The 26671-nt window shown below is 51.8% G+C and overlaps 1 protein-coding gene across 1 annotated transcript in view; it reads left to right on the top strand.

The window, feature by feature from the left end:
* LOC136933293 (reticulon-4 receptor-like 1) overlaps positions 1-25006 on the top strand; it is a 33628-nt gene extending 8622 nt beyond the window's left edge. Inside the window, 3 exon segments of the mRNA XM_067228608.1 lie at positions 23384-23788; positions 23791-23837; positions 24113-25006. Of these exon segments, the coding sequence (XP_067084709.1) occupies positions 23384-23788; positions 23791-23837; positions 24113-25006 (1346 nt within the window).
* The last annotated feature ends 1665 nt before the right edge of the window (positions 25007-26671 follow it).

The following is a 26671-nucleotide window of genomic DNA, read 5'->3' as shown; positions in this document are numbered from 1 at the left end:
CATTTATCACGCGTGCCTAACCCTCCCCGGTCACCCGTCTTTGGTGTTTTTACAGCTTTCTGGGAAAAGCTTTCTCATCATTCCACGTTTGGAACCTAGAGGTTCATATTAAATAGTTTTCCCAGACGGCCCTGCTAACACTGCTAGCTGTTATCTAATCCAGTTTTATTGTCCTTTTTTTCTCATCTCGTTCGAAAGGGATAAATGCCTCCACACACACACACCTGAAAGGCTACGCGCACACACACACCCCCAAAAGGCCTGCTGTCACACGGAAAAAATATCACACATACACACACCATCAAGAATCCTACACACACACACACAAAATATGACACACCCCACCGAAAAGCTTATACACACACACACCACCGAAAAGCCTACACGCACGCAAACAGAAACAGTAATGTTTTAAGTGAAGTGCAGCAGGATTTGGTTGTTTCCATCTAAAGGCAACAGTGATTGAAGACAGGCTTAGTGTGCTAGCTTGATGTAATTACTTTCTCCACACTCATTTTCAAACTCAAAATAAAAGAAGTTCTCATCTTTCCATCAAATACATTCTGGATGTTTCCATAATGTGGCTGTTCAGAAGGCTGAACGGTAGCTGAGAATCTGTCATCCAAACACACACTTGTCACCTTACACACTTTGGAAGACACCCAGACAACAACACGCATGCAAGTACAAAACTAAAAACATACATTTCATGAGCAGCCTCCAGCGACAGAGACAACTGTGTGTGTGTTGGAGCTGCAGTGTGGGCGCAGGCTGAATGTGTGTGTGTGTGTGGGGGGGGAAGGGAGTATGTGTGTGTGTGTGGGGGGGGGGGAAGGGAGTATGTGTGTGTGTGTGTGTGGGGGGGGGGAAGGGAGTATGTGTGTGTGTGTGTTTTGGATAGAGTGATTCTTTCCCCAGAACTCAAAGTGTCACGTTAGACCGACACATTTCAACCTCCGTTATGAATATGTCTAGTAGACAGAAATGAAAACGCCGCCCGGTTCGAAACCCGACCATAACCACACCCTCATGTTAGCTCATGGCCTCATGTTGACCGAACAGAGAATGTGTTACTGTGCACTGGGTGGGGTCCAGAGGGCTGCTGTTCAGTCAGCACTGACGCCATACGATATCATGCACCACAAGGTCGTTCTATTTCGCCTCATCCTGTCTACGTCTGTAAACGCTAACCGGTATTCCACTATCACATGTCAGTAGGGTGTGTGCGTTTGTGGAATGCCTGGTGTGTGTGTGTAAATGTGTGTGTGTGTGTGTGTGTGCAAGGGAGGTTTGCGGCGTAAGGTGTGTGCTTGCGTGCGAGGGTGGTTCGCGTGGGGGCGCGCGTGTGTGTTTCGTGTGTGTGCAAGGGAGGTTTTGCTCAGGGCGTGCGTGTGTGTGTGTGTGTGTGGGGGGGGGGTTCGCGGTCTGTGTTTTCGTGGTTGCGGTCAAACTGTTTGAACGCTTGTCCCTTTACCCCTGCTGTGTCGGACATTTGATTGTCTTCCTCCTCCTTCCCTCCCTGCCTCCCCCCCCCCCCCCCGCCCTACCATATCAGTTTGACTACTCAGAGATTGCTGCTGTAATCAGCCTGTCGAAAAAGCCTTGCGGTCGCTGTGTCAGTGGCAAAAATATCACCTTCTCTGACGCATTCGATCGACACAATCTCCATGTCTGCATGTGCGCCTGTTACGGTGCCACTCGAGGCAACGTGTGGCACACATTTCCCATTCAGCGCTTGTCTCACCCCGCCACCATGTTTTTAACCCAAACGTGTTACCTGGCCTGTCTAACTGTACATGGTGAGGTCCTGGTACTTTCCATGTGTCTGCCTGGCCCTGGCACCTAGCTCTCTCTCTCTCTCTCTCTCTCTCTCTCTCTCTCTCTCTCTCTCTCTCTCTCTCTCTCTCGCCTCCCTCACTTCTTCTCCTTTCTCCCCTCCTTTCTCCCCTCCGCTTGGTATGCTGCTCACACGGACCTGTCTAATTGCAGGAAAGAAGAAAGAGACCGATCCCCTCTCTTTCACCCTCCTCCCTCCTTCCCTCCTTCTTTCCCTCCCTCCCTCCCTCCCTCCCTCCCTCCCTCCCTCCCTCCCTCCCTCCCTCCCTCCCTCCCTCCCTCCCTCCCCTCCCTCCCTCCCTCCCTCCCTCCCTCCCTCCCTCCCTCCCTCCCTCCCTCTCCCACTGTCTCGCACTCTATCTCCCTTTTTCCCCCTATCTCTCTCTCCCCCTCTCTCTCTCTCTCTCTCTCTCTCTCTCTCTCTCTCACACACACACCCAGTCTCTTCTGTCCCCAGCGTCCAGATGGGTGGGTGTTGTTGCAGACGTGAGCTGTCCTCGAGAGCAGGTCTGAGTCACTGGATGTTAAACATGGGGGGGGGGGGGGGGGGTAGTATAGGTTCTGTACATATGTATATGTGTGTGTTCCGCTTTGTCTGTGTGCTGTGGACTGTCCCTTTTGACCTTCTCGCACACACACCAATCTGCCTCTGTCTGCTGGCCTGCCTGCCTGCTTTCCTGCCTGCCCATTCATCCATCCATCATGGCTGCTCCTTCGCACAGTTGTGAAGCTTAAGGAGTTGGAGTTTGATTCGTTTGGTCTCGCTCGGGACAGCTAAATTAATTTAAGTAAGGGCCGTCGCTACTTGCCGTGTCGACGGGCGATGGAATCGCCCGGCTTTTACAACGCCTGTTCTTTTCGTTGCTGCTGTTACGCTACATTTACCACAACGGCTGTTCTTATTATCATGGCCTCTATTAGCGGCGCACAGGCAACATGTCCCTCCAATAACACTGCACACCCTAATCAGTAGGCTGGCCTGCAGCACTGCACACCCTAATCAGTAGGCTGGCCTGCAGCACTGCACACCCTAATCAGTAGGCTGGCCTGCAGCACTGCACACCCTAATCAGTAGGCTGGCCTGCAGCACTGCACACCCTAATCAGTAGGCTGGCCTGCAGCATACGCAGCCTGCTGACACACAGACAACACTACTATACAAAACACTACACTACAAAACACTACAATACAAAACACTACACTACAAAATACTACTATACAAAACACTACACTACAAAACACTACTATACAAAACACTACACTACAAACAACTACACTACAAAACACTGCAAAACACTATATTACAAAACACTACAGTACACAACAATACACTACAAAACACTACACTACAAAAAACTACACTACAAAACACTACATTACAAAACACTATGTAGTGAGGTCCACAAGACCACACAGAGCCAATGGCTAACGCTCTTTCCTCCTCGACATGGCATTGGCGTGAGCTCTGTTTATGATTTGTAAGGATGTCATCATTGACTGTACAATTTCTGTGTTTCTTTAAGTTAGACCATTTCATTCTGTTCATTGAAACCAATCTCTCATATCAAACCCATAATCCAACTTGTTCATAAGATCTGTTTACCTTACTTGAATAAATTCATTGTAAAGATATTTTGACGTGCGTGTTCACTGATGTTACGATTGGCTCTACACTTAGAACGAATTCATTCCTAAAGATGAGACTGATTATTACATATTAAACATAGGATTCCCTAATGTCCTAAACCAATATTAGGGTGGTGCCCCGAGACTTTATGATAAATTAAGTATTTCTATCTTTAAACAAGCAAACCCCACTACAACTACACGACACATTACTGAACACTGAACAACAGTACACAGTCCAAGCCTACACAACACTGCACAACAAAACACAACGCAACACTACACAAAACAACACTACACAACACTGCGCAACATCCCATCACGCGAAACCCAACCGCCACAGAAGGTGACGCAGTGAGCGCGATCCGACGCTTAACGGAGTCACGTGACGCCACGAAACGCTGGCCGTCCATACGGCAGGCTCCTCCTCCCAGGACCGGGAGAGGGGGGGGGGGGGGGGTGTTACAGTAAAGGTCAGCTAATGGTAGCCAAAGGCGTCTGTGTTTATCTTGTCCTTGTCAATATGAAATATGACCCGCCACCCCCAATACTCCCCTGTGTCTGTGGTGAGGGAGGTGTGTGTTAGTGCTGTGGTGAGGGTGGTGTGTGTTAGTGCTGTGGTGAGAGCGGTGTGTGTTAGTGCTGTGGTGAGGGTGGTGTGTGTTAGTGCTGTGGTGAGAGCGGTGTGTGTTAGTGCTGTGGTGAGGGTGGTGTGTGTTAGTGCTGTGGTGAGGGAGGTGTGTGTTAGTGCTGTGGTGAGGGTGGTGTGTGTTAGTGCTGTGGTGAGGGCGGTGTGTGTTAGTGCTGTGGTGAGAGCGGTGTGTGTTAGTGCTGTGGTGAGGGCGGTGTGTGTTAGTGCTGTGGTGAGGGTGGTGTGTGTTAGTGCTGTGGTGAGGGCGGTGTGTGTTAGTGCTGTGGTGAGGGCGGTGTGTGTTAGTGCTGTGGTGAGGGCGGTGTGTGTTAGTGCTGTGGTGAGGGAGGTGTGTGTTAGTGCTGTGGTGAGAGCGGTGTGTGTTAGTGCTGTGGTGAGGGAGGTGTGTGTTAGTGCTGTGGTGAGGGCGGTGTGTGTTAGTGCTGTGGTGAGAGCGGTGTGTGTTAGTGCTGTGGTGAGGGCGGTGTGTGTTAGTGCTGTGGTGAGAGCGGTGTGTGTTAGTGCTGTGGTGAGGGTGGTGTGTGTTAGTGCTGTGGTGAGGGCGGTGTGTGTTAGTGCTGTGGTGAGGGCGGTGTGTGTTAGTGCTGTGGTGAGGGCGGTGTGTGTTAGTGCTGTGGTGAGGGAGGTGTGTGTTAGTGCTGTGGTGAGGGAGGTGTGTGTTAGTGCTGTGGTGAGGGCGGTGTGTGTTATTGCTGTGGTGAGAGCGGTGTGTGTTAGTGCTGTGGTGAGGGCGGTGTGTGTTAGTGCTGTGGTGAGAGCGGTGTGTGTTAGTGCTGTGGTGAGAGCGGTGTGTGTTAGTGCTGTGGTGAGGGCGGTGTGTGTTAGTGCTGTGGTGAGGGCGGTGTGTGTTAGTGCTGTGGTGAGAGCGGTGTGTGTTAGTGCTGTGGTGAGGGCGGTGTGTGTTAGTGCTGTGGTGAGAGCGGTCGTCTGGTCTCACCCCAAAAGCCGGATTTGTGTGTGGCCACTCCTGCGGATCGTTGGGAAATTTAATTACCCGTCTGAAAGCTCTTCAATCAGACGGATTATCCGCTCCCTGTGTGTGTGTGCGCGTGTGTCTGCGCGCGTGTGTGTGTGTGCGTAGCGTGCGCAAGTGCCAACGGTGCAGCTCTTTGGAGCTGTGAGGAAAAACACACTTTTCTATAAAGTGTTTTTTTTTTATGTATTTTTTTTACTCCCCTCCCCTCTGCTCTCCGTAGTGAGAACAGGATTAATGGGCCGTGTGTTTGATCGATTTCCTGGCACGGGGATCAATTTCTCAGCGAGAGAGGAAGTACACAAAAACTCGCTCTTTGATATCCTAACCTTAGACCAAGCCTTATTTTACAGTGGGCTAGGACGGTGTAAGGTGCAATCACAAAAGCCTCGTTCCACATTCCCACCATTAGTCAGACAGAGGCATCAGACACGCAACATCCTGAAAATGGATAGTGGAAAGATGTAACTCAAATCAATGGAGTCTGTATTGAACTTTCACAGAGAGTGATTGGTCATAGAGTGGTTCGAGACAGACAGCAGCAGAGTGTGGTCTCTAGAGGAGGCTAGGCTAGGCTAGGCTAGGCTAACTAGGCTAATGGTCTGCGTCATAAGGCTTCTGTTACTCCAGGCCCATACACTGTTATCCTGTCTAAACTGCATGAGTTTGCAGGTAAACAAGGCTAATTTAGCTAATTTATGCATAGCTAACTTAGGCCTGGCTAACATATGCATAGCTAACTCAGGAATAGCTAGTTGAGCCACTGACATCAATCATTTTTACATCTTCCTCTGGCTTATTTTTATATTCATCCATTTGTTCCTGTTCATATGTGTACCCATGAAACACATGAAGGACTGGTAGCATATTCATCTTCTCGTATAAATATTCATACGCTCCTGTTCCAGAGGCACTGGAGTTCATTTGAATGGAGTGTGCTTCCATGTGTGTGTGTGTGTACAGTGTGTATACAGTGTGCATGTATGTGTGTGTGTGTGTGTATACAGTGTGCGTATGTGTGCGAGTGTCTGTGTGAGTGTCTACCATATACAGAAGAGTGATCTCGGAGGAAGCTCTAACCTTGTTTGACGGTGCCTATAGATGAGTCATTACTGCAGCGGGTTTCTGTCAATCTAGTTCAGCCTCACCCCCAGCCTCACCCCCAGCCTCCCTCTCTCTCTCAGCTCCCACTCTCAGCCTCAGCCCCACTTCCAGCCCCAGCCTCACCCCCAGCCTCCCTCTCTCTCTCAGCTCCCACTCTCAGCCTCAACCGCCGACTCCAGCCTGCCTGCGCACCCATCAGCCCCCACCCTCAGCCCCCCCCCCCCCCCCCCCCCGCCTCCCACCCAGCCATCCAAGGTGACGTGCCAGCTTCCCTTGCAGTAGACTCCTTAATTCAACACCTATCGTTTACCGTGGCACGCAAAATATGTTCCGCAGGCCGTCCCACCCCCGTTGTGGACATGGCGTTCGTGACCCTGTACCTAGATGGATGAGACAGCGGAGCTCCTGGGCGTGTGCGGTGCGAGGCACGGGTCAACAGCTTGTCTGGGACGCTCCTGTGCTACTACGCACCGGTGAAACGGCCTGCTTCTGCATCAGCGGACGTACGTTTCATGCTAATGATCGCGGCTGTTGGATGCGCGCCCTTCGCTCCTCTGTGCGCCGCTCGAGAAAGTAGCGCTCTGCTCACGTTGCAGCTGGGTCCTGCGTGGGATTTGTGGGGTTTAAGCGTGTGTCTACGAATCGGGATTTATTTCTCGTTCTGGTTTGGAAACTCTTTTTTTTTGGGGGGGTTGCGTTTCTCTGTTTCCCCCGTTGTTGTTTATACTCTTTTCTTATGTCATCTTCTCCTTTTGTTCATCTCCTCTCCCTCCTCCTCCTCTCTCTCCCCCCCTTTCTCCCCCTTCCTGTGGCCCTCAGTCCTCTCTTTACCAACTTTTTCACCTTACCTTCTGTCTGACCCCCCCCATTCTTTTCATCGCCCCTCTCCACCACCTTCTCCTCTCCTCACCCCTGCCCGCCCCCCCTCCGCCCCTCCCAAAGTAACCCTCCCTCACCTCATCTTATTTCTGCACCCTCGCCCTGCCCTCCTCGCTCCCCCTCTCCTCTCCTCCCCATAGCCGATAACCAATGCCACGCCTCATTTGCTGCTCATCTCAGCCCGTGCAGAAACATCTCCGGCTCTCCTCCGCCTCGTTACTTTCCACCTCAGCTGCCGTTCAAGGTCACCCTGGTCCAGGGCTCTCAACCCCCCCGCCGCTTTCCAGGGTCTGAACGGTCCACCCCTATCTCCTCGTCGCGTCCATATCTTTCTAGGCAAAAAGACAAAAGCCGACCGGACCGATAAAGATTCTAGGAATCTAGGAAAGGGTGTTTAACACAAACCGATTCCGAACTTTTGCGTAGTGCGTGTCTGTGTGTGCTAGGAATAGCTCAACCGTGATCAGACTAATGGGATGAACCAATCCACTCCCGTTCCCTTTTTCCAATATGCTCTTGAATCCATCCGCTATTAGCATGTAAATCCCTTGTGTGCATGTGTGTGTTTGTGTCTGTGTGACTGTGTGTGTGTATGTACAAACAAGAGCTCCAGATGTATGGATAATAATCTGCAAAATGGCGGCAGAAAGCTAGACACCTTTACTGTACGTCATGGCTATTGTGCTCCTTAATCTGTATGAATGTAATACCTGTACAGTGTTGCATCTATGACTTTACTGGGTTACATCATTCACTTTGTCCTTTTTTTTTAACGTTTAAAGCACCTTTTGAATGCTAGAAGCCACTGTGATGAGATGAGCCAACCTTTGTTGTACAGACTGTTACTTGGTACTGTAACCAAGCACACTTTTCCAGGAACGTCTCTTGTGTGTGTGTGTGTGTGTGTGTGTTTGTGAGTGTGGATATGGGTGCGTTTGCGTTACTGAACAATGTAACCCAGGACAATCTTTGGCATCTGTTTGTGTATGTTTTCTGAACACACTTTCCCAGGAGTCTCTGGTTGTGTGTATGTAAGTGTGTGTGTGTGTGTGTATGTAAGTGTGTGTGTGTGTGTGTGTATGTAAGTGTGTGTGTACCTACTTGCATAATCCTTGCTTTCCAGTTCTGCTCTAATTGCTTCTTTCTAACCCTGGAGGTGAAGCGCTCTGCTCTGCCTCCCCCCCCCCCCCCCCACCATGACCTTTGAACCAGGCTGAGTAGAAGAAAAGACTTCTGGGAAATGTAGGTGTAAAAGCTCAAGCTTTATACATCTCTTTGAAAAAACACAAAGAAAAGTATTCGACCTGGAAACGTATTGCACACATTCACCATTTTAGGGCAGTCCACTGTAAATTAAGATCTACAGGGTTAACTTGTTGTTTTATACCCTACCAAGGCCAGCCCCACCTCTCTCCTCCCAGCCTCCTCTCTTCCCAGCCTCACCTCTCCCGCCCCAAGCCTCTTCTCTCCACCCAGCCTCCGCTCCTCTCCTCCCAGCCTCTTCTCTCCACCCAGCCTCCGCTCCTCTCCTCCCAGCCTCTTCTCTCCACCCAGCCTCCGCTCCTCTCCTCCCAGCCTCTTCTCTCCACCCAGCCTCCTCTCCTCCCAGCCTCTTCTCTCCACCCAGCCTCCTCTCCTCCCAGCCTCTTCTCTCCACCCAGCCTCCTCTCCTCTCCTCCCTCCACACAGCCTCCTCTCCTCCCAGCCTCTCCTCCCTCCACACAGCCTCCTCTCCTCCCAGCCTCTTCTCTCCACCCAGCCTCCTCTCCTCCCAGCCTCTTCTCTCCACCCAGCCTCCTCTCCTCCCTCCACCCAGCCTCCTCTCCTCCCAGCCTCTTCTCTCGACCCAGCCTCCTCTCCTCCCAGCCTCTTCTCTCGACCCAGCCTCCTCTCCTCCCAGCCTCTTCTCTCCACCCAGCCTCTTCTCTCCACCCAGCCTCCTCTCCTCCCTCCACCCAGCCTCCTCTCCTCCCAGCCTCTTCTCTCCACCCAGCCTCCTCTCCTCCCAGCCTCTTCTCTCCACCCAGCCTCCTCTCCTCCCAGCCTCTTCTCTCCACCCAGCCTCCTCTCCTCCCCTCCTCCCCGATCAATAGTCCTTTGTGGCCTTGGTGGTCCCTGTTAGCGACACGCCCCTCGTTAAGACGCGAAGGTTCGGGAAGGGGGCGTGGGTGGTGGCTTGCGAACGCACCCCGTGACCGCTGCTAAGCGGCGTGAGTAATGATGGTGACAGGCCTGGCGGAGACACTCGTACCTCACTGCGTGACACACAGAGGGTGACGGCTCATATCAGGGGCACGGCGCGGGGCCCACCGCCGGGGGATCGGAAACCTCTCGTGTGTGCACGGACGAGCAGGTGCTCGCACGCACACACACACACACGCCTACTCACGGAGTGACACTGTTTCCGGATTTGTGCGTTCCGACCTGTTAATGAGACAGTGCGGGTGTGTGTTTCACAGAGACAATGGATATGCGACACGCGAGTACACACACACGCGCACCATCTGCATAGCTGTAAATGTACACACACACACATACACACAGCAAGAACTCTTCACAGACAGTTTGTGAGGCACGTGTACTGAGTACGGGGGTGGGGGGGTGGAGCGAGAGAGAAAAGAGTGAAGAGAAGGAGAATGTGTGGAGAAGAGGAAAGAAAGTGTAGAGTCGAGCAAGTCTTGGAGGGGGGAGAGTGAAGTGAAAGAGAGAGAGAGAGAGAGAGAGAGAGAGAGAGAGAGAGAGAGAAGGAGGGGGAGGAGAGGTGTGAATCTTTAAGAAGGATTGAGAAGCTCAGTGATAATCCAGACTCTGTCAGCAGTTCTGCCTCAGTGGTTACGTGTGTGTGTGTGTCTGTGTGTGTGTCTGTGTGTGTGTTCGCGCGCGAGCGTGTGTTATCCTTGACTAATTCCTTCATGTTTTTTCGATATTCATTCTGTTTCTTATCCACCTGGCAAAGTGATTTATGTTTTCCTCCTGTGTTTTGTTTCTTTATGTGAGTGTGTGTGTGTGCATGTGTGTGTGTGTGTATGTGTGTGACCCATCAGGACACTCACCTATAACATACCCACACCAAAACAATTGCTTCATCCATCCATCCATCCATCGCTCTCTATCTCTTTCTATCTCTGTCATTCACTCTCTCTCCTCTATTCACTCACCTACACATTGTTGCACCCTCCTTTTGTCAGTCTTAATGTTCCACCTTGTCCCTGATTGGACAAGCATTCCCACCAGGGGCTCTGATTGGCTCCCAGACACAGAGCGAGTCGCCGGGGCTTTTTCTGTGATATGGAGCTGATGCTATCTCTCTCTCTCTCTTTCTCTATGTCTCTCTCTCTCTCTCTCTCTCTCTCTCTCTCTCTCTCTATGTCTCTCTCTCTCTCTTCCTCTAATTCTTTCTTGGTCTTTTTCACTCCCTCTCTCTTTCTCTCGTCTCCCTCTCTCCCTCCCTTGTTTCTCTCTCTCTTCATCCCTCCATCCCTCTCTGTCTATATTTTAGGCAGAGCATGTCTTAAACAGGAACAAACAGTCTCTTAAGAGTTCCAATGACCTTGGGGTTGAAGGTCTCTTTACGCCGCGGACACGCTAACATATGTGTGTGTGTGTGTGTGTGTTTGTTTGTGTGTGTGTGTGTGTGTGTGTGTGTCTGTGTTTCGCACAGAGCAGCAGCAGTCTCATTACATAAGCTGGGTCTCTGATCCCGCACATGAAACACTTCTTAGCATAGACTGCTGAGTGAACAAACACACATACCCCCACACACACACACACACACTTGTGGATAGACACACGCTCACACATGCAGACAAGGATGCAAATGTCGACACACGCACTTTGACACACACAAAATCCCACGCACGCACGCACACACACACAAACAAACACGCACAGTGGTGAACAGTTTCTGTTTTGGGTAGGGAGGTTTGAAGTGGTGCTCTTGGTTTCAGACCCTGAAAAAGAAAACCAACACGGAGGGAGACGGAGAGACGGAGAGAGAGAAGCAAAAATTGGGAGCGAGGGAGCGAGAGATGGAGGGAAAGGGAGGCAAGCGTCAGAGAAATATGAATATTTCATCAAACCTACAAAGACCTGCTGATGACCTGAAACACTCAAAAAGAGAGAGCGAGAGAGAGGAGAGAGAGCGAGAAAGAGAGAGAGGAGAGAGAGCGAGAAAGAGAGAGAGATAAAGACAGGCCGATAGGGAGCATGAGAGAGCCTATCGCTCGGATGGATCCATCTTCTTCGCTCTCGTATTTATTTTACCCTCCGTTTCTTCCTTCTCTTCTTCTGTTGTTCCTCCCTGATCTGATTCTCCCTCCCTCCCACCCCCCCTTCCTCACTCCCCTCTCCCCCCCCCCCCCCTCATCGTTGTGGCTCTTCCCCTCCCTGCCATCCCCACCTCTCTCCTCTCTTTTTAATGATGTTTCCTCTGCTCCCCCGACCCCCCCCCCCCCCCTCTCCTCTCCGTCTAACACATTTTATTTTCGTCCCTGGCCCCTCAGCTTTTGTGTGGCTCTGCGGCTGGTCTTCCGGCCCCCCCCACCCCCACCTCCACCACCTCTCCTCCCTGTCACCACCCCCCCCTCCTTTCCACTCCTCCCTTCCTCTCCCCGTCTCTCCCCGCTCCCCACCTCGCCTGCAGCCTCCTGACTCCTCCTGACTCCTCCTCATCACTCCTCCCCCCCCCCCATGTCTTTCTTGCGCGCCTTCCCTCGCTCGCTCCCGTCCGTCAACTCCGTCGACCCCCTCGCCTCCCTCTTTCCTTTCCTCCGTCATCACCTGTTCTTCTTTGCGTTTGTTCGGCTCTCGCTCCTCGCTCCTTCCTCGACGTCCCTTATTTTCTCGCCGTTTTCTTATTCTTTTTTCGCGGGTCTATTTTCAGGCGAGGCGGCGTACGTATGTAGCGTTCGGGAGGGCTGTGTCGTGGTGCGTCAGTGCTGGAGTTCTAAAGCCCACTCTTTGAGGTCACACAGAGGTTACTGCCACTGAGGGACTATAATTACCCCATCTGTCAATCACACCGCAGTTGTTCACACACACGGTATGCCCCCTTGTCACACCGAACAGAGGCACGCACGCACGCACACACACACACTCACAAACACACACACACAAACACACACATTGACACACACCCATACACACACACATTCACAGACTCTATGAATCATATGAGTTCTATACTGATACCAGAAGCACAGCATCGTGGGAACTGTATGCTACTGTATGCTAATGATATGTTTGATACAGCATAGAGGTGGGTCCAGGACCTTGGTAACCTGTAACCAACTGACACTTTCCTTCTGGGATATGGAGTTTATCATCATGGTGCTTCAAGCCTATAGGTTAATTGTAGCCTATTACTGAGTTAGCTTCAGCATGAGTGGCACAGATCCTGCCGCATACCTGTGTGTGTGTGTGTGTGTGTGTGTTTGTGCGTGACTGACAGGGTTAACTTAAGGGGGAGAGAGAGAGAGAGAGAGAGAGAGAGAGAGAGAGAGAGAGAGAGAGAGCTCACATGGTTCCTTTGAGACTCCGGGTGAGTTCTCCAGCCATCAGGCCTGCTGTGCTTAATATTTCAGAGGAAGGTTGCGGGGCCTTGTCTCTACTGATGCCGCTACACCCGAGGAGAGGAGGGAGGGAGGGAACAAGGGAGGGAGGAATAATGAAGTGGCGTAGGAGAGGAATAGAAAGCGAAGGGAAGTTAGGGGATGGGTTGGAGAAAAGCTAGGGGGAGTGGGCAAAGAGAGAGGAATGAATAGAGATGGAGGGATGGAGGCAGAAGGATAGAGGGAGAGGGATATAGGCAGAGGGATAGAGGCAGAGGGATATAGGCAGATTACTAGAGGCAGAGGGATGGAGGCAGAGGGATGGAGGCAGAGGGATAGAGGCAGAGGGATAAAGGCAGAGGGATGGAGGTAGAGGGATGGAGGCAGAGGGATAGAGGCAGAGGGATGGAGGCAGAGGGATAGAGGCAGAGGGATAGAGGCAGAGGGATAGAGGCAGAGGGATGGAGGCAGAGGGATGGAGACAGAGGGATAGAGGCAGAGGGATGGAGGCAGAGGGATAGAGGCAGAGGGATGAGGCAGAGGGATAGAGGCAGAGGGATAGAGGCAGAGGGATAGAGGCAGAGGGATGGAGGCAGAGGGATGGAGACAGAGGGATAGAGGCAGAGGGATGGAGGCAGAGGGATAGAGGCAGAGGGATGAAAGGAGGAAGAAAAAGGAAAGGATGAGACGAAGGATCAAAATGAAGCGATGGAGGCAAAGGACAAGAAGGGGGGGTTGAGAGGAAGGGATCAGACAAGTGTTAGGAGGGATGGGGAAAAAGGGGTTAGAGAGGGATGGAGGACAACAACAGGGCACATTTGTACAGAGGCTGGGATTGTCGGTTTTAAACAGGGGGCACTCCTGACGGTCACATGGTTTACTCGGAAACGTTTCCCATCCCAGACGGGTCGCGCTCTCTCGACGTGTCTGTCGGCCGGGGGCCGTGGACGAACGGAGCTGGGAACGCAACGAGGCAAATCCTCTCAGGCAAAACCCCGGCCATTTTGATATTTTTCCACGATGACTTGCGTTATGACCGACATCACCTTGCATTAAGCGTATCGCTGCCTTAATCCCGGGCTTCTTTTAGCTGGCCTGACGTACAACAGCTGCTCTGAGTTTGAGAACATCCTCACTGTCTCTTGTTCTAACACCATCACACACACCCCCTCTCCCTCTCCCCTGGTCCTAATTCTTCCTGGAACTGTGTACTCTGGTATTAGAGAAGCAGAAGAATCCAATAATCGCAGATTTAACTATCTCCACTCAGACAGGAATACTCCCTCCCTCTCTCCCTCTCTCTCCCCTCTCCTTTCTCCCCCGCCCTCTTCTCCTCCCCTCCGCAGCTCAGGTTTCTCCCATCCCATCCCTCTCCCTCCGAATCCGTCTCTCTCTCTCCGTCTCTTTGCCTCTTCATCCCTATCCCCCCCCTCCCTCCTCTCTCTTTATCCTCCTTCGTGCACCGCGCTAAATAGCCCAGATACAGATATACAGACTATACCGAGCCACGGGTAGAGAAGAAAGAGAGAGTAAGAGACAGCGAGAGATTTAGAGGAAGAGAAAGGAGGGGGGGGGCGGGAAGAAGGAGGGAAAGAGAAAGAGAGGGGAGCCCGGCTGTTTGGCCACATCGAGGCAGCCGCGTGGCCCATGACATCCACATGAATATCAACACTGCACCTGGAGCTCCCCCGAAAGACGGGACGAGAAAAGAAGTGAGACGTAACGCCTCCGTTTTTATAAATACACCTGGCTTACACCTCTCCCTCTCTAGCTTTCTTCCCCTGTCTGTTTTCGGCCGCCTCCTGTTCGGGCTCTTTGCCTGGCTGTGCCCCCCTCTGACAGGACGGCTGAGAAGAGGGCGGCAAGACAGAGAGTGTGTGCGTGTGCGTGTGTGTGTGTGTGCGTGTGTGCGCGCGTGTGTTCACTGCGGCTCTGGTAAGCCTGTAAAAGCGAAGTTAGGACAGCTCACAGTGGCTTTTGAGGGAGAAGGACAGTGGCAGATAGAGTACCCTTCATGAACATGCTTCGTCTTGATGGCAGGGAAGGGAGGGGGGGACAGAGAGAGAGAGAGAGAGCGATACACAGAGACAGAGAGAGAGAGAGAGACCATGGTCATCTTTTCATTTATTATAGATTACTCAATCTCTGGGCAGAGAGCTCATTGGAAGGTATTTTCAATGCTGCACACACTCACACACACGTATACACACACAAAAACACACACACACAGTGACCACATACACATGTTTACATCACAAGTTCCATCTGAGAAAATGCCACAGTATATTCTTGGCCGAAGTGAATCACACATTGTTGTTGACATGAAAAAATCAACCTCTCTCTCTCTCTTTTCTTCTCTCTCTATACCTGTCTCTCCATGCAGACTAGGACCGTACCCACTTTGCAACACTCTCGTTGTTGAAATCCCTTTCTCCTTGTCATGTTCGCCCATACTATCATTATCTCACCCCCCCCCCCCCCCCCACACACACACACTCTTACCATATGCTGATCTGTATTTGAGCCTCTTAAGGTCTGGAGGGTTCTTACATAAAGGGCTGTGACCCCCCCCCCCCCCCCTAACTGAAATGATTCTGCATGTCTGATGTTGAAGTGGAGAACTGGGAATTCTCTAGGCAGTACTCCAGACTGAAGCACTCTCTGATAGAAGAGCTACTGCAACCTAAAACCGCTTTCGCTCCTTTGCTGATCTCTTTAACTTTAGTTAAAACTTGTTCGTGAAGCAAATTCACAAGTGAGAAGTGCTCCACTAAAGCAGAGTTCTCCCAACCATCTCTGATGGTTCTTAGAAATGCTGAAGAACGGTTTGAAAACTCAGTAAGAGACTAAAGTATATTGTGTACTTTACTTCAAATATCTACAACTTTTCTGTTCTGTTTGGACAGTTGATGTTTTAGGCTGGAAGGGTCTTGGCTTTTACATTTACATTAAGTCATTTAGCAGACGCTCTTATCCAGCGCGACTTACAGTAAGTACAGGGACATTCCCCCCCGAGGCAAGTAGGGTGAAGTGCCTTTCCCAAGGACACAATGTCATTTGACACGGCCGGGAATCGAACCAGCGACCTTCTGATTACTATCTCTAACCGCTCAGCCACCTGACTCCTTTTAAGTGGTGTGTGTGCGTGCGTGCGTGTGTCTCCTGCACACCCACAGTAAACTCAACATGCATCGTACTTCCACCTGCAATTTCCAGAGCGCCACATCAGCGTTTAGCAGGATTTAGTTGTCCGTGTGTGTGCGTGTGTGTGTGTGCGTTGCGTGTGCAAGAGTGTGTGTATGTGCGTGTCTGCGCAAGTGTGCTTTCCTGTGAGTGTGTGTGTGTTTGTCTTGTCTAATTTCCTGTGGCACAGAAGGATTATAGTTAATTACCAAGTTCTTGAATGTCAGACATGTTGCCGGGGTAAACCTGGGGACGTGGTTACGAGACATAAATACCATCACCACACAGCGGGAGGCTGCTGTGTGTGTGTGTGTGTGTGTGTGTGTGTGTGTGTGTGTGTGTTGGCACGTGTTTCGCGTTATGTTTACCTGGGGTGTAAGACACTGGCGCGCATTCCCGATGATCAAAGGACGAGTCTACGGGGGCCGAGCAACCTTAAACGCATCCCTAGAAACACCCGTTCCATCTGTCAACAAGATGCGAAGATTACCAAGTTAACCCGTTCGTTTTGGCGACTCAGAGAGCGAAATTGCCGGCTGTTTACTGGGAAGCTCGTCCTCAGATATGTTGTCAGAAGAGGGGAAACAGGACGGCGGACGGGCTGCCGGGCTGTCATCTCCGCGGGCTGAGGCTCCAGTCTGACTGTGCGGTAGATAAACCGCCGGGGAGTTGAGTGTGTTGGGCCCGATTCTCCGTTGACAGTTAGCGCTTGCGAGAGAGGCCAGCGTTGGCTTCAACCTTGGGGAAGGAGTGAGATGTCACACTTTGTGTTGCAAGGGTGTGTGCCTGTGTGTGTGTGTCATTATTGTTTAACATAACGGTGTGTGTGTGTGTGTGTGTTTTTGTGAGTGGGTGTCATTCTTGTTTAACATAGCGGTGTGTGTGCGTGCGTTTCTGTGAGTGTGCGTTCGCGTCGGCGTGTGTACGTGTGTGACCTGCGTGCCTGTGTTGTGCTCGTTCTGCACTTTGTGTGTCTTTCTGAGCGTGCACTCCTGAGCGTGTGTGTTTGTATGCTGCGTTTGGTCACCCGCACACGTACACTACCGCGTTTTTTCTATATATGTTTCCATATATATTGAACTTGTTCTACAGTATATACAGTGTGTGTGTGTTTATCTTGCTCTATATATGTGTGTGTGTTTCTCTTGCTCTATGTGTGTGTGTCATGGGAGGTGTGCGTCTCCATACCCTCCTCTGCCAGGATTCGTTTAGCGTTTGTTTTTCTAATCTTCTGCACTTCAAAGGGCACGCAGAGAGCTGGGGGCCTGGAGCATATGTGCTCTAATTGATGTGGAGGGAGAGAACGGGGGGGAGAGAGAGAGGAAGAGAGAAAGACAGGGAGAGAGGGAGAGAAAATGACAGGAATGGGAGAGAGACAGAGACAAAGAGAGTCAGACAGACGGACGGAAGGAAAGAGGGAAAGAAAGAGAAAGAGAAAGAAGGAAAGAAAGGATAGCCCGCCCCATAGCATCCATTTTACAGTACCTCTATTCAGGGGAAGACACATTACTGTCATTCAGGTCTGGAGCACAGAGCAATCTGTGCTCCAACACACACTCCACTATGTGTTGTGTGTGTGTGTGTGTGTGTGTGTGTGTGTGTGTGTGTGTTTGTAATGTCTTGAGGGCTGCATGTTGGCAGGGAAAGTACCATCTGTAAAGTACTCAATACCACACAATGCACACATGAACTCTTCACATCTGTCTGCTGTGCACACACACACACACACACACACACACCACACACACACACTCATTATCTTCAGTACCATTCGGTGCCTACCGGCCCCTTGCAAGCTAGAATGAAAATGTCAACCATCCATCCCTTCATCCCTCCATCTCTTCTAAGAACAGAGCATGCTTACAGTGAGTTCATGAGTGTCTGGTTGATAGGCATAACAAGCCACAAGCCATTCATTCACTCATCTGCTCAGTTTTGGCCACACACACACGCGCACACACAACTGGCCCCTTTTTCCCTCATCACCTCGCTCTGATAGCCCCAGAACTACAAGTGAACAGATTACTCTAGGAGCGGCACAAAAGGGAAAAGGAGGATGAGGAGGATGAGGCCAGGAGGAAGAGGCGAGATAGAGAATAAACGGTTGAGTGGGAAGAGAGCGGAAAGGTGTGTGTGTTTGTCTGTGGCTGTGTGCGAGTGCTGTGTGTGTCTGTGCGTGTGCCTGTGTGGGTGCGTATGGTTCTTGTGTGTGTGTGTGAGTGAGTGGTGAGGCGAGGCCTTGAGGAGAACTAGGGTGACTGAGTACTGTTGGTGCTCTATGGGGAGCGATGAGGGACACACTGCACAGACCTGCAATCACAGTCTCGCACCCAAGAGCACCCCGGGCTTTCAATGCATGTCCCAATGTCTATAGAATCCGGAGAGAGACAAGGGAGAGATATCTACTGTTGGTTCACACTGTAGATTCTTCATCTGTGCAGAGAGAGAGAGACCGAGAGGGAGATAGACAGACCTGCGGAGAGACAGACCCGGGGAACGAGAGAGAGACAGGATTTGGGTTTCACACTAACAGAATACCACAGCAGAGACCATGTGGGACATTTGATATCAGCACCCTGTTGATATGATAGGTGTGTGTTTGTTTGGGTGGGTGGTGGTGGTGGTGAAGGGGGGGTCACAACCCTGTACTTCTCTAGAGTCGACTCACCCCCACAGGGAGTCTACTGATTGGCTGCAATTGGTCGTCAGTGCCAAACCTCCTGTGGATTAGGCCAATCAGAGGAAACAATAAGTGATGGCTGTCGGTGCCCACTTTGATTGGCTTGGACTTCACGATGTCTACAGATCATGCCTGACGTCAGCCAATCAGACAACTCCATGCTCTGTGAACCCCTTAAGGGAATATCGACTGACCCAGACTGCCTACGCCCTGTCTGTCTCTCTCTCTCTTCTATCACTCTATCCACTCTCCTTGACTGTCAGTGGAATACAGGATCGTTCTTTAAGGGGCTTGTATCTACTATGTATAAAGATTGTGATATTTTATAGATATTTATCAATGCATATTTTAGGAGAAGAGAGGAAAAGAAGGGAATGGGACAAGGAATGGAGGAGAGGAGCAGAGGGGGAGGAGAAGGGATTTGAAATGGCTATCAGAAGAGAGAAACTGTTCATTTCTTGCTGGGGGATTGAAGAAAATAACTAGGTCCACTGCAGATAAACAAAGGATGCTCTCTTTGTCTGTCTCTCTCTCTCTCTCCTCCCTTCCTTCTCGCTCCCTCATCATCCCCTTTCTCTCCTCTCTCTCCTCCTCCTCCTCTCCCCGCCCTCCCCTCTCCTTCGGGACTGGACAGACTCATTTCTCCACCAAGATTCCTGTTCTAGAAGGTTCTGTATGGTCTGTGATGACCTCACTTGGGAGATAGACCAGCACCTGAACCAACATTGCTGTGAGCTCTGTGAGAGTGTGAGTGAGTATGTGTGTGTGTGTGTGTGTGTGTGTGTGCATGAGTGGAAAGAGGAGCAAAATAAGATATGTAAATCAGCTTTCATATAGTTTTGTATGTCTCCTGCACACATTCCTGTATGTCGCGAACACACACACACTACGACTTTGGCTAAATCCTTAGTCGGACACAGATGCAGCAGCCTGTGCTAGATCAGGGCCAGCCAGCTGTGAAATTCTTGTGATTGGTGTCTCTATGCTTGGCTGAGTGTGTGTGTGTGGGTGCTGTCGTGCATGTGGTTGTGTGCACTCGTGTGTTTTACATGTGTGTGTGTGTGGGTGCTGTCGTGCATGTGGTTGTGTGCACTCGTGTGTTTTACATGTGTGTGTGTGTGTGTGTGTGTGTGCGTGCAGGTGCCCATCAACCTGTGCTGGCTTTTCAGAACGTGCACAGTACCCTTTACCTTTCACACACGCTCTCTTGTCTGTAGCTGTTACTGTCACACACACACACTTGCTTACCCACTGGCAATGGTTGAAGGTAGCTCCAATACTGTTTAATTTCTTTATTTTTATGACGAGAAAGAGAGAGGCAGACAACCACACACACACACACACACACTGTTTTTAGACCCTAATTAGAGCTTGATTAGAATAGAGATGGTAGCCTTCCCAACGACCCAATTAACACAAGTACAGCAAAAAGGGTACGGGTTATTTCTGTGCCGCCCTCACCCCCCCCCCTCTCTCTTCTTCTCTTCCTGAGTCTCTCTCCCTCTCTTTTAATTGGGCCGTATGCCAGGTGTTTCGCCTGGCTGTCATCCAATCAAGCCAAGTCTTGCTGTAAATCTAAAGTCTAATGTCAGACAAATCTCTAGACATTGCGAAACAGTATGTGCGCTAAGAGAATCATGCCAAAACGAACCCGTGCGCGCGCACAGGCAAGTAGACTCGACGTAAGACGACAACACCAGTGTGTTGACTTGAATGGGGCGAAGATGAATGCTCTGGTTACATGACATTACATAGGAGACGGATCAGGTAATGGGATGCTATGTCAGCTGTGTCTTTGAGGCGAAGAAGCCATTTAAATCTCTCATTAACTCCACCAGATTCTTCACCAGCCCAACGAGAAGCAGCAAATGATCTTTGGGATTAGACCAGGCTAAATCAAGCAGGGGCAAGAGGCGAGACGATCTGTCTGTGTCTCTCTCTCTCTCTCTCTCTCTCTCTCTCTCTCTCTCTCTCTCTCTCTCTCTCTCTCTCTCTCTCTCTCTCTCTCTCTCTCTCTCATGCTGCTCGCTCTCTGTTCTCTCTCTTTCTCCGTCTCGCGTTCTCTCTGTTCCTCTCTCTCTCCTTCTCTTTGTCTCCGTCTATCTCTCTCCCTTCTCTACCTGTCTCCACCCCCCGTCTCTCTCTCTCTCGCTGAGATTTTAATGAACCCGTCTGCTGTTGCTTAATGAGTGATGATTGTGAGATTGTGTGTGTGTGTGTGCTTACGTGCGCGAATGCCAGGCGTTTAACTTACACACACGTCTCGTGAGGTCACGATCCAACCAGGCAACTCACTTAGCGAGCGCCCCTATACATGGCGTTATCTACCGCAGAACAGTCCTGTTTGTTTTGTATACGTTCCCCTCCCTCCCTCCCTGTTTCACTGGCAGCTGAGGGAGGGAGAGAAAGGGGGAGAGCGAAAGAGAGAGCCGGAAAGCGGGAGCTCCAAAGACCGACAGCAGGATCGAGAGAGGATAGGCAGGTGCTTTAAAAAAAAAAAAAAAAAGTCAGACTGAGGAAGGCTGTCACAGAAAGACCCTAATGGCCATGTCGGGCTCAGCCATATCTGTTTAAATCTGTGTTTGGATGAAAGATTGCATATTTCTGTGAAACGGCTGCTTTGTTGTGACTGATGGGGGGGGGGGGCATAGACATATGGTCCTGGCGCTCTGATTTATGTCAATCCTCTTCCTCTCTCTCAAACACTTGGACATCCTGGGTAATCTCCGAGCGGAGCTGAGAGATTATGAGGCGATATGCGGGGTGGAGCTGGGGAGAGAGACCGGGAGTCTGGCTGATAGAGAGGAGGGGAGGACTGGGAGGAATACTGATTGTATGAATGACAGATAGAATGAATGAATACAAAAGAAAAGAGAGAGAGAGAGAGAGAGAGAGAGAGAGAGAGAGAGAGAGAAAAAGAAAGAAAAAAAGAAAGAAAAAAAGAAAGAAAGAGAAAAATAAGAAAGACTGGGAGGAATACAGAAAGGAAATCAAGCTTGTATGATTTACTTTGTGGCATAATTGTTTACAGTCCAGGATACCCAAACACTAGGGTGCGTTATACTGTATATTTTCGGTACAAAATGTCACACGCATTTATGTCACAGTCTTTCCACAGTGTATAATAGCAGATTCATGCCATATCAATGAACACACAGTGGGTGAACGCACAGCCACGCCACAGAGATAAGCCAGGCAGTAAGTGATATGTAAGCGTTTTGAGGAAGGGAGAGAGAGGGAGCGTGAAGGAGAGGGTGGCGGAGATGGGAAGATTGGAGGGGAGTGAGAGAGAGAAGGGAGAGATAGCATCGGGCCCAAAAGCCCCAACCATCCCATGTCTGTGCTACATTCAATTTGATAGCAGCATACTACCATCCAAGCCTTAAAGTAGGAAGCAGAGAGAGAGAGATAGGGAAGAGAGACAGAAAGAGGGAAAGGCAGACAGAAAGAGGGAAGGGAAGAGAGACCGAAAGAGGGAAAGGCAGACAGAAAGAGGGAAGGGAAGAGAGACAGAAAGAGGGAAAGGCAGACAGAAAGAGGGAAGGGAAGAGAGACAGAAAGAGGGAAAGGCAGACAGAAAGAGTGACACAGAGACACACACACAGAGAGGGAGAGAGAGAGAGAGAGAGAGAGAGAGAGAGAGAGAGAGGCAAGACAGAATGTGACTCGACGAAGAAAAGAGAAGCTGATTGAAGTTGTTGTCTGCTTGTCACTGATGGAAAGGTCAGGCTTGTCCGACGCATGATACACTGCACCCTCATATCTTGGGGAAAATGTCACCCACGCCCGCACAAACTCACGCACGCACGCCCGCACAAACTCACGCACGCAGGTACGCGAGTGCTCCATCACGCTTCTCTTCCTCATCCCTCTAATCTGCCCTTCCTCTTCTCTATCTCTCTCTCTCTCTCTCTCTCTCTTCTGCAGAATCCCTCTTAAGCACTGCACGTCTCTCCACTTCTGACAGGCTCATCCTCTTCTCCTCCCCTCTCCCCCCCCCCCATTTTCCCTCTCCTCCCTCCCTCCACCCACCCACCCACTTCAAACGACGGATTGATCCGAGGCCAAAACAGAGAAAAAAGGAGTGCCCCACCCTCTCCCCGGACCTGCTAGGGACCCTTCCCTATCTCCACCTCCTGCTCTCTCTTTGCCTGCATCCATCCCTCCCCTACCCCCTCCCACCCTCCCTTGTTACAGGGATGTATAACAGGTGTTGTGTGTGTTCAGTGGACAGAAACAGCATTGATTTTCTCTTGCCTGTGGAGGATAACTCGGAGGATTCCAAGAACTCAGTTCTGCGTTTTGTCAGCGTGTGTTGACAGGTGTGGGCACGCGCGTGTGTGTGTGTGTGTGTGTGTGTGCCCGCGCGTGAGTGTGTTTGCAAGCGGTGCGGCCACAGAGAAGATAAGAACCTGTGCATAAATTTCACACTCACAATACATAATAAACACAGCTTCTATCTCAGCACCCCTGCGCGACCCCGCCCCCACCGCAAAGTGTGTGTATGTGTGTGCCCACGTGTGTGTGTGTTCTGCGCTGTCGTGTCAGAGCTGTGATTCGGCATCTCTGAATCACGGCCTATGTCTTGGTAAACAGAGAGCAACCACGGTTCTGGTCAAGATGTTTACTGACACAACCAGTGCGACGCAAATTCAATTAATCTTCTCTCTTTCCCTCCTTTCTCTCCCTGCTTTCCTGACACCTCCCCCCTACAATCCCTTCCTCTGTCGCTCCCTCTTTCGTCCCTTTTGGATTTTTCCATCCCGATACGTCTCCCTCTCTTCTCCCCTCTTTGTCAACCTTTACTTTCCCATCATCCCCGATTCATCTCTTCTCTCCTGTGATCCCTCTGCCTCCACCTCCCCCCCCCCTCTCCCCACCTCCCCTCTCTCCCCCTTCAGGCTGGGCAGGGGTGGAGCTGCTGCTGGTGCTGTGCGGCCTGGACGCGTCGCTGCCCTGCCCGCACCACTGCATCTGCTACACCTCCCCCAGCACCGTGTCGTGCCAGGCGCACAACTTCCAGGCCGTGCCCGAGGGCATCCCGGCGCAGAGCGAGCGTGTCTTCCTCCAGAACAACAAGATCCAGAGGCTGCTCCGCGGCCACTTCTCCCCCACCACCGCCATGCTGTGGCTCTACTCCAACAACATCTCCTACATCCAGGCGTCCACCTTCCACGGCTTCGACCGCCTGGAGGAGCTCGACCTGGGGGACAACCGTCACCTGAGGGCCCTGGCTCCGGACACCTTCCAGGGCCTAGGGCGGCTCCACGCGCTGCACCTCTACCACTGCGGCCTGCTGACTCTGCCCGGGGGATCTTCCAGGGCCTCAACAACCTGCAGTATCTCTACCTACAGGTGGGTGCTGCCGCGCGCGGGTTCTACTCGAGGGCGCTTACGCAATCCCATTCTCATAACCCGTCGTTCCACGGTTATGTAATAGTACAGCTGGCGTGGAGGGCTGAGGTGCTGTCGACCGAAAAGAGAAACACTGGAGACTTACCCATGTTTTCCACCCCTACCACATCCCACTCCACCTCCACGACCCCCCCCCCCCCCCCCCCCCCCCCCCCCCCATTTCCAACCCCAATTTCCCCCCAATTCCCCTCCCCCCCCAACCTCTCTATTTCCAGGACAACCACCTTGAGTTCCTGGAGGACGACCTCTTCATCGACCTCCTGAACCTCAGCCACCTGTTCCTGCACGGGAACCGGCTGTGGAGCCTCCACCAGAACACGTTCCGGGGCCTGGGGGTCCTCGACCGCCTCCTCCTCCACCAAAACCGCCTCCAGTGGGTCCACCGGCTGGCCTTCCACGACCTGCGGCGCCTCACCACCCTCTACCTGTTCAACAACTCCCTGACGGAGCTGTCGGGCGCCACCTTGTCCATGGTGCCCGCCCTGGAGTACCTGCGCCTCAACGACAACCCCTGGGAGTGCGACTGCAAGGCGCTCTCGCTCTGGGACTGGCTGAGGAGATTCCGGGGGTCCACCTCGGCGCTGGGGTGCGCGTCGCCCCCCGAGCTGGCGGGCCGGGACCTGAAGCGCCTCCGGAAGGAGGAGTTGCCCAGCTGCCCCGTGGAGGGCGGGGGGGCGGGGGAGAGCGAGTCCTTGAAGAAGGAGGACGGACATCGGAGGAACCAGCCCCGGCACAACCACAACCCCCACCTGCACCCGCACCTGGCCCACGGGGACCAGCACAACCTCCCCGCGCCCACTCCCCTGCCAAGGCCGCCCAGGGCAGGCCGCAGGAACTGCACCCGCCACCGGGGGAACAAGGGCAAGGGGGACCAGAATGAGGTCCAGGTACTGAAGGAGGGGCAGGAGGGGAATTATGTCCCCGGGGGCAGCAAATACGACCCATCTGCCCCCCCTCGGAGGAAGAACAAGTGTCCCCCCAGAACTTCAGTCGGCCCGCCCAGTGGGGTCCAGAGAGCCAATAGCAAAGCGGCGTCCCACCCCGCCGGGTGTGTTCTCTGCGTCCTATTGGCTCTGCAGCTGTCACTCACTGCTGTGATCCTACGCTGAGATGGGGAGAGGGATTTGCGATTGGTGGCGCTGCTATCTAATAATATATACTCCTCTGATGAACCCTGCTCCAAATCTGAGGCTTTGTGCGTGTGTGTGTGTTTACATGTGTGTGTGTTTAGATGTACTGTGATGAAGTGTACAGTACCTGTCACGTGAAGCAGGGATGATCTTTGGGAAGCCATTTGAATATGTATGAGTCAGGGAAAAAAAGAACTGGTGCACTTTGATGATGTCACACCTTGGAGAAAACCAGGAGAAAAACCAAACATAGCCAGACAGACTTCCAGTCCGGTCACCATAGAAACTCCTTCGTACACACAAGGATTTCAAACGCATAGAAAACAGCTGGAGTTCGGTTCCATGCTAGGGTTAGGGTTAGCTACCCTCCCGATGTCAACATAGGGCAGGCTTTCACAGTTCTCTTATATATCTGGGATAATCCCTAGACCACTTTTTGGCTCAGTCACGGTCATGTCCCTGCCCTGTAAACTTTGATCTCACATGTTGACCAGAAGCTTTCTCCCAAATCAATTAGGATAACATACACACACACTCACACACCTCAGCGACACTGTCACCTCATTCTGCGGTGGGTCTCCGTTCCGCTCCGCTCTAATCGAGTTAATGACGCCAGTGTCCCTGTCGTTTCGCACCACAACACCGCTTGTTTACCGGAGACGAGGCCCCCGCGTCCTAGCAACCGCGTCTTAGCAACCCCTCCCCCCCTGGCGACGGAGACGGGAGGGGAACACGATCAGGCCTCTTATTATACGGGTCGCGCGTCAACACTCCTGAGGTGATCCCAAATCAAAACACGCTCCGTGCCACACTGTCATAACTACTCACGATAAGCCATACAGGGATCTGAGCAGGAGGACTCCGTTTTCCAAGGCACTTTGTTGCGTAACGTGTGTCCGTGTGTTCGGAGGTGGTGGTGTGTGGACTCTCTATGTTTCTATCTAGGCTGTTTCTATCTAGGCTGTCCGGGCTATCAATAGGTAACAATAACCACTGACCCGGTGAGAAATGACAAGGCGTGTGTGAGTGTGTGTGTGTGTTTGTGTGTGGGGCAGGTGAACGCCAGGGCAGCAGTGAGGGGTGAGACGGGTGAGAGTGCCTATGGTGAGCTGGGAAAGCAGGGGTCAAGGGTCAACCATGGCTTTTCCCCCTCTCAGTCCCACAGCCAATTTAGCTGTCGGAGCCCACCATATATGGGCATTGCGAGGGTTGTTTCCTCTGACAGAGAAGAAGAACAATCACAACAAACAGCTCCAAAGGTCCTTATTAAAGACTACAGACAACGCAGGAAACGACGGAAACTCTGGAACGTTCTGCAGCTGGCAGCCTTCCCTTTGTGACCTGTGTAGGGCCAAGGGACAGACTGAGCCGTGACCAGGCACTGTTCGGGTAGGAGCGGCCGACCGTAACCATGGACTTAATGGCGTGTCACCGCTGTCTGACGCCATGGCATGGAAGAAGGTCCCGGAAATGTCCGTGGTCGTTCTCGGTGAGACGTCAGAAGACAGGGAGGAAAGCGATGGAGGGGACGGAAGGGTGGTTCACCTTCAGTCCCACACAGGGGGAGTGAGGGGTTCATATTTAGGGGCCCCCAGTTTGGATTGGGTGCAGGGAAGTCTGGATGGACAGGGCCTAGAATTCTTG

This window comes from Osmerus mordax, chromosome 25 (genome assembly GCF_038355195.1).
Source record: "Osmerus mordax isolate fOsmMor3 chromosome 25, fOsmMor3.pri, whole genome shotgun sequence".
NCBI lineage: Eukaryota > Metazoa > Chordata > Actinopteri > Osmeriformes > Osmeridae > Osmerus > Osmerus mordax.
This window is presented reverse-complemented; position numbering and strand designations above follow the sequence as displayed.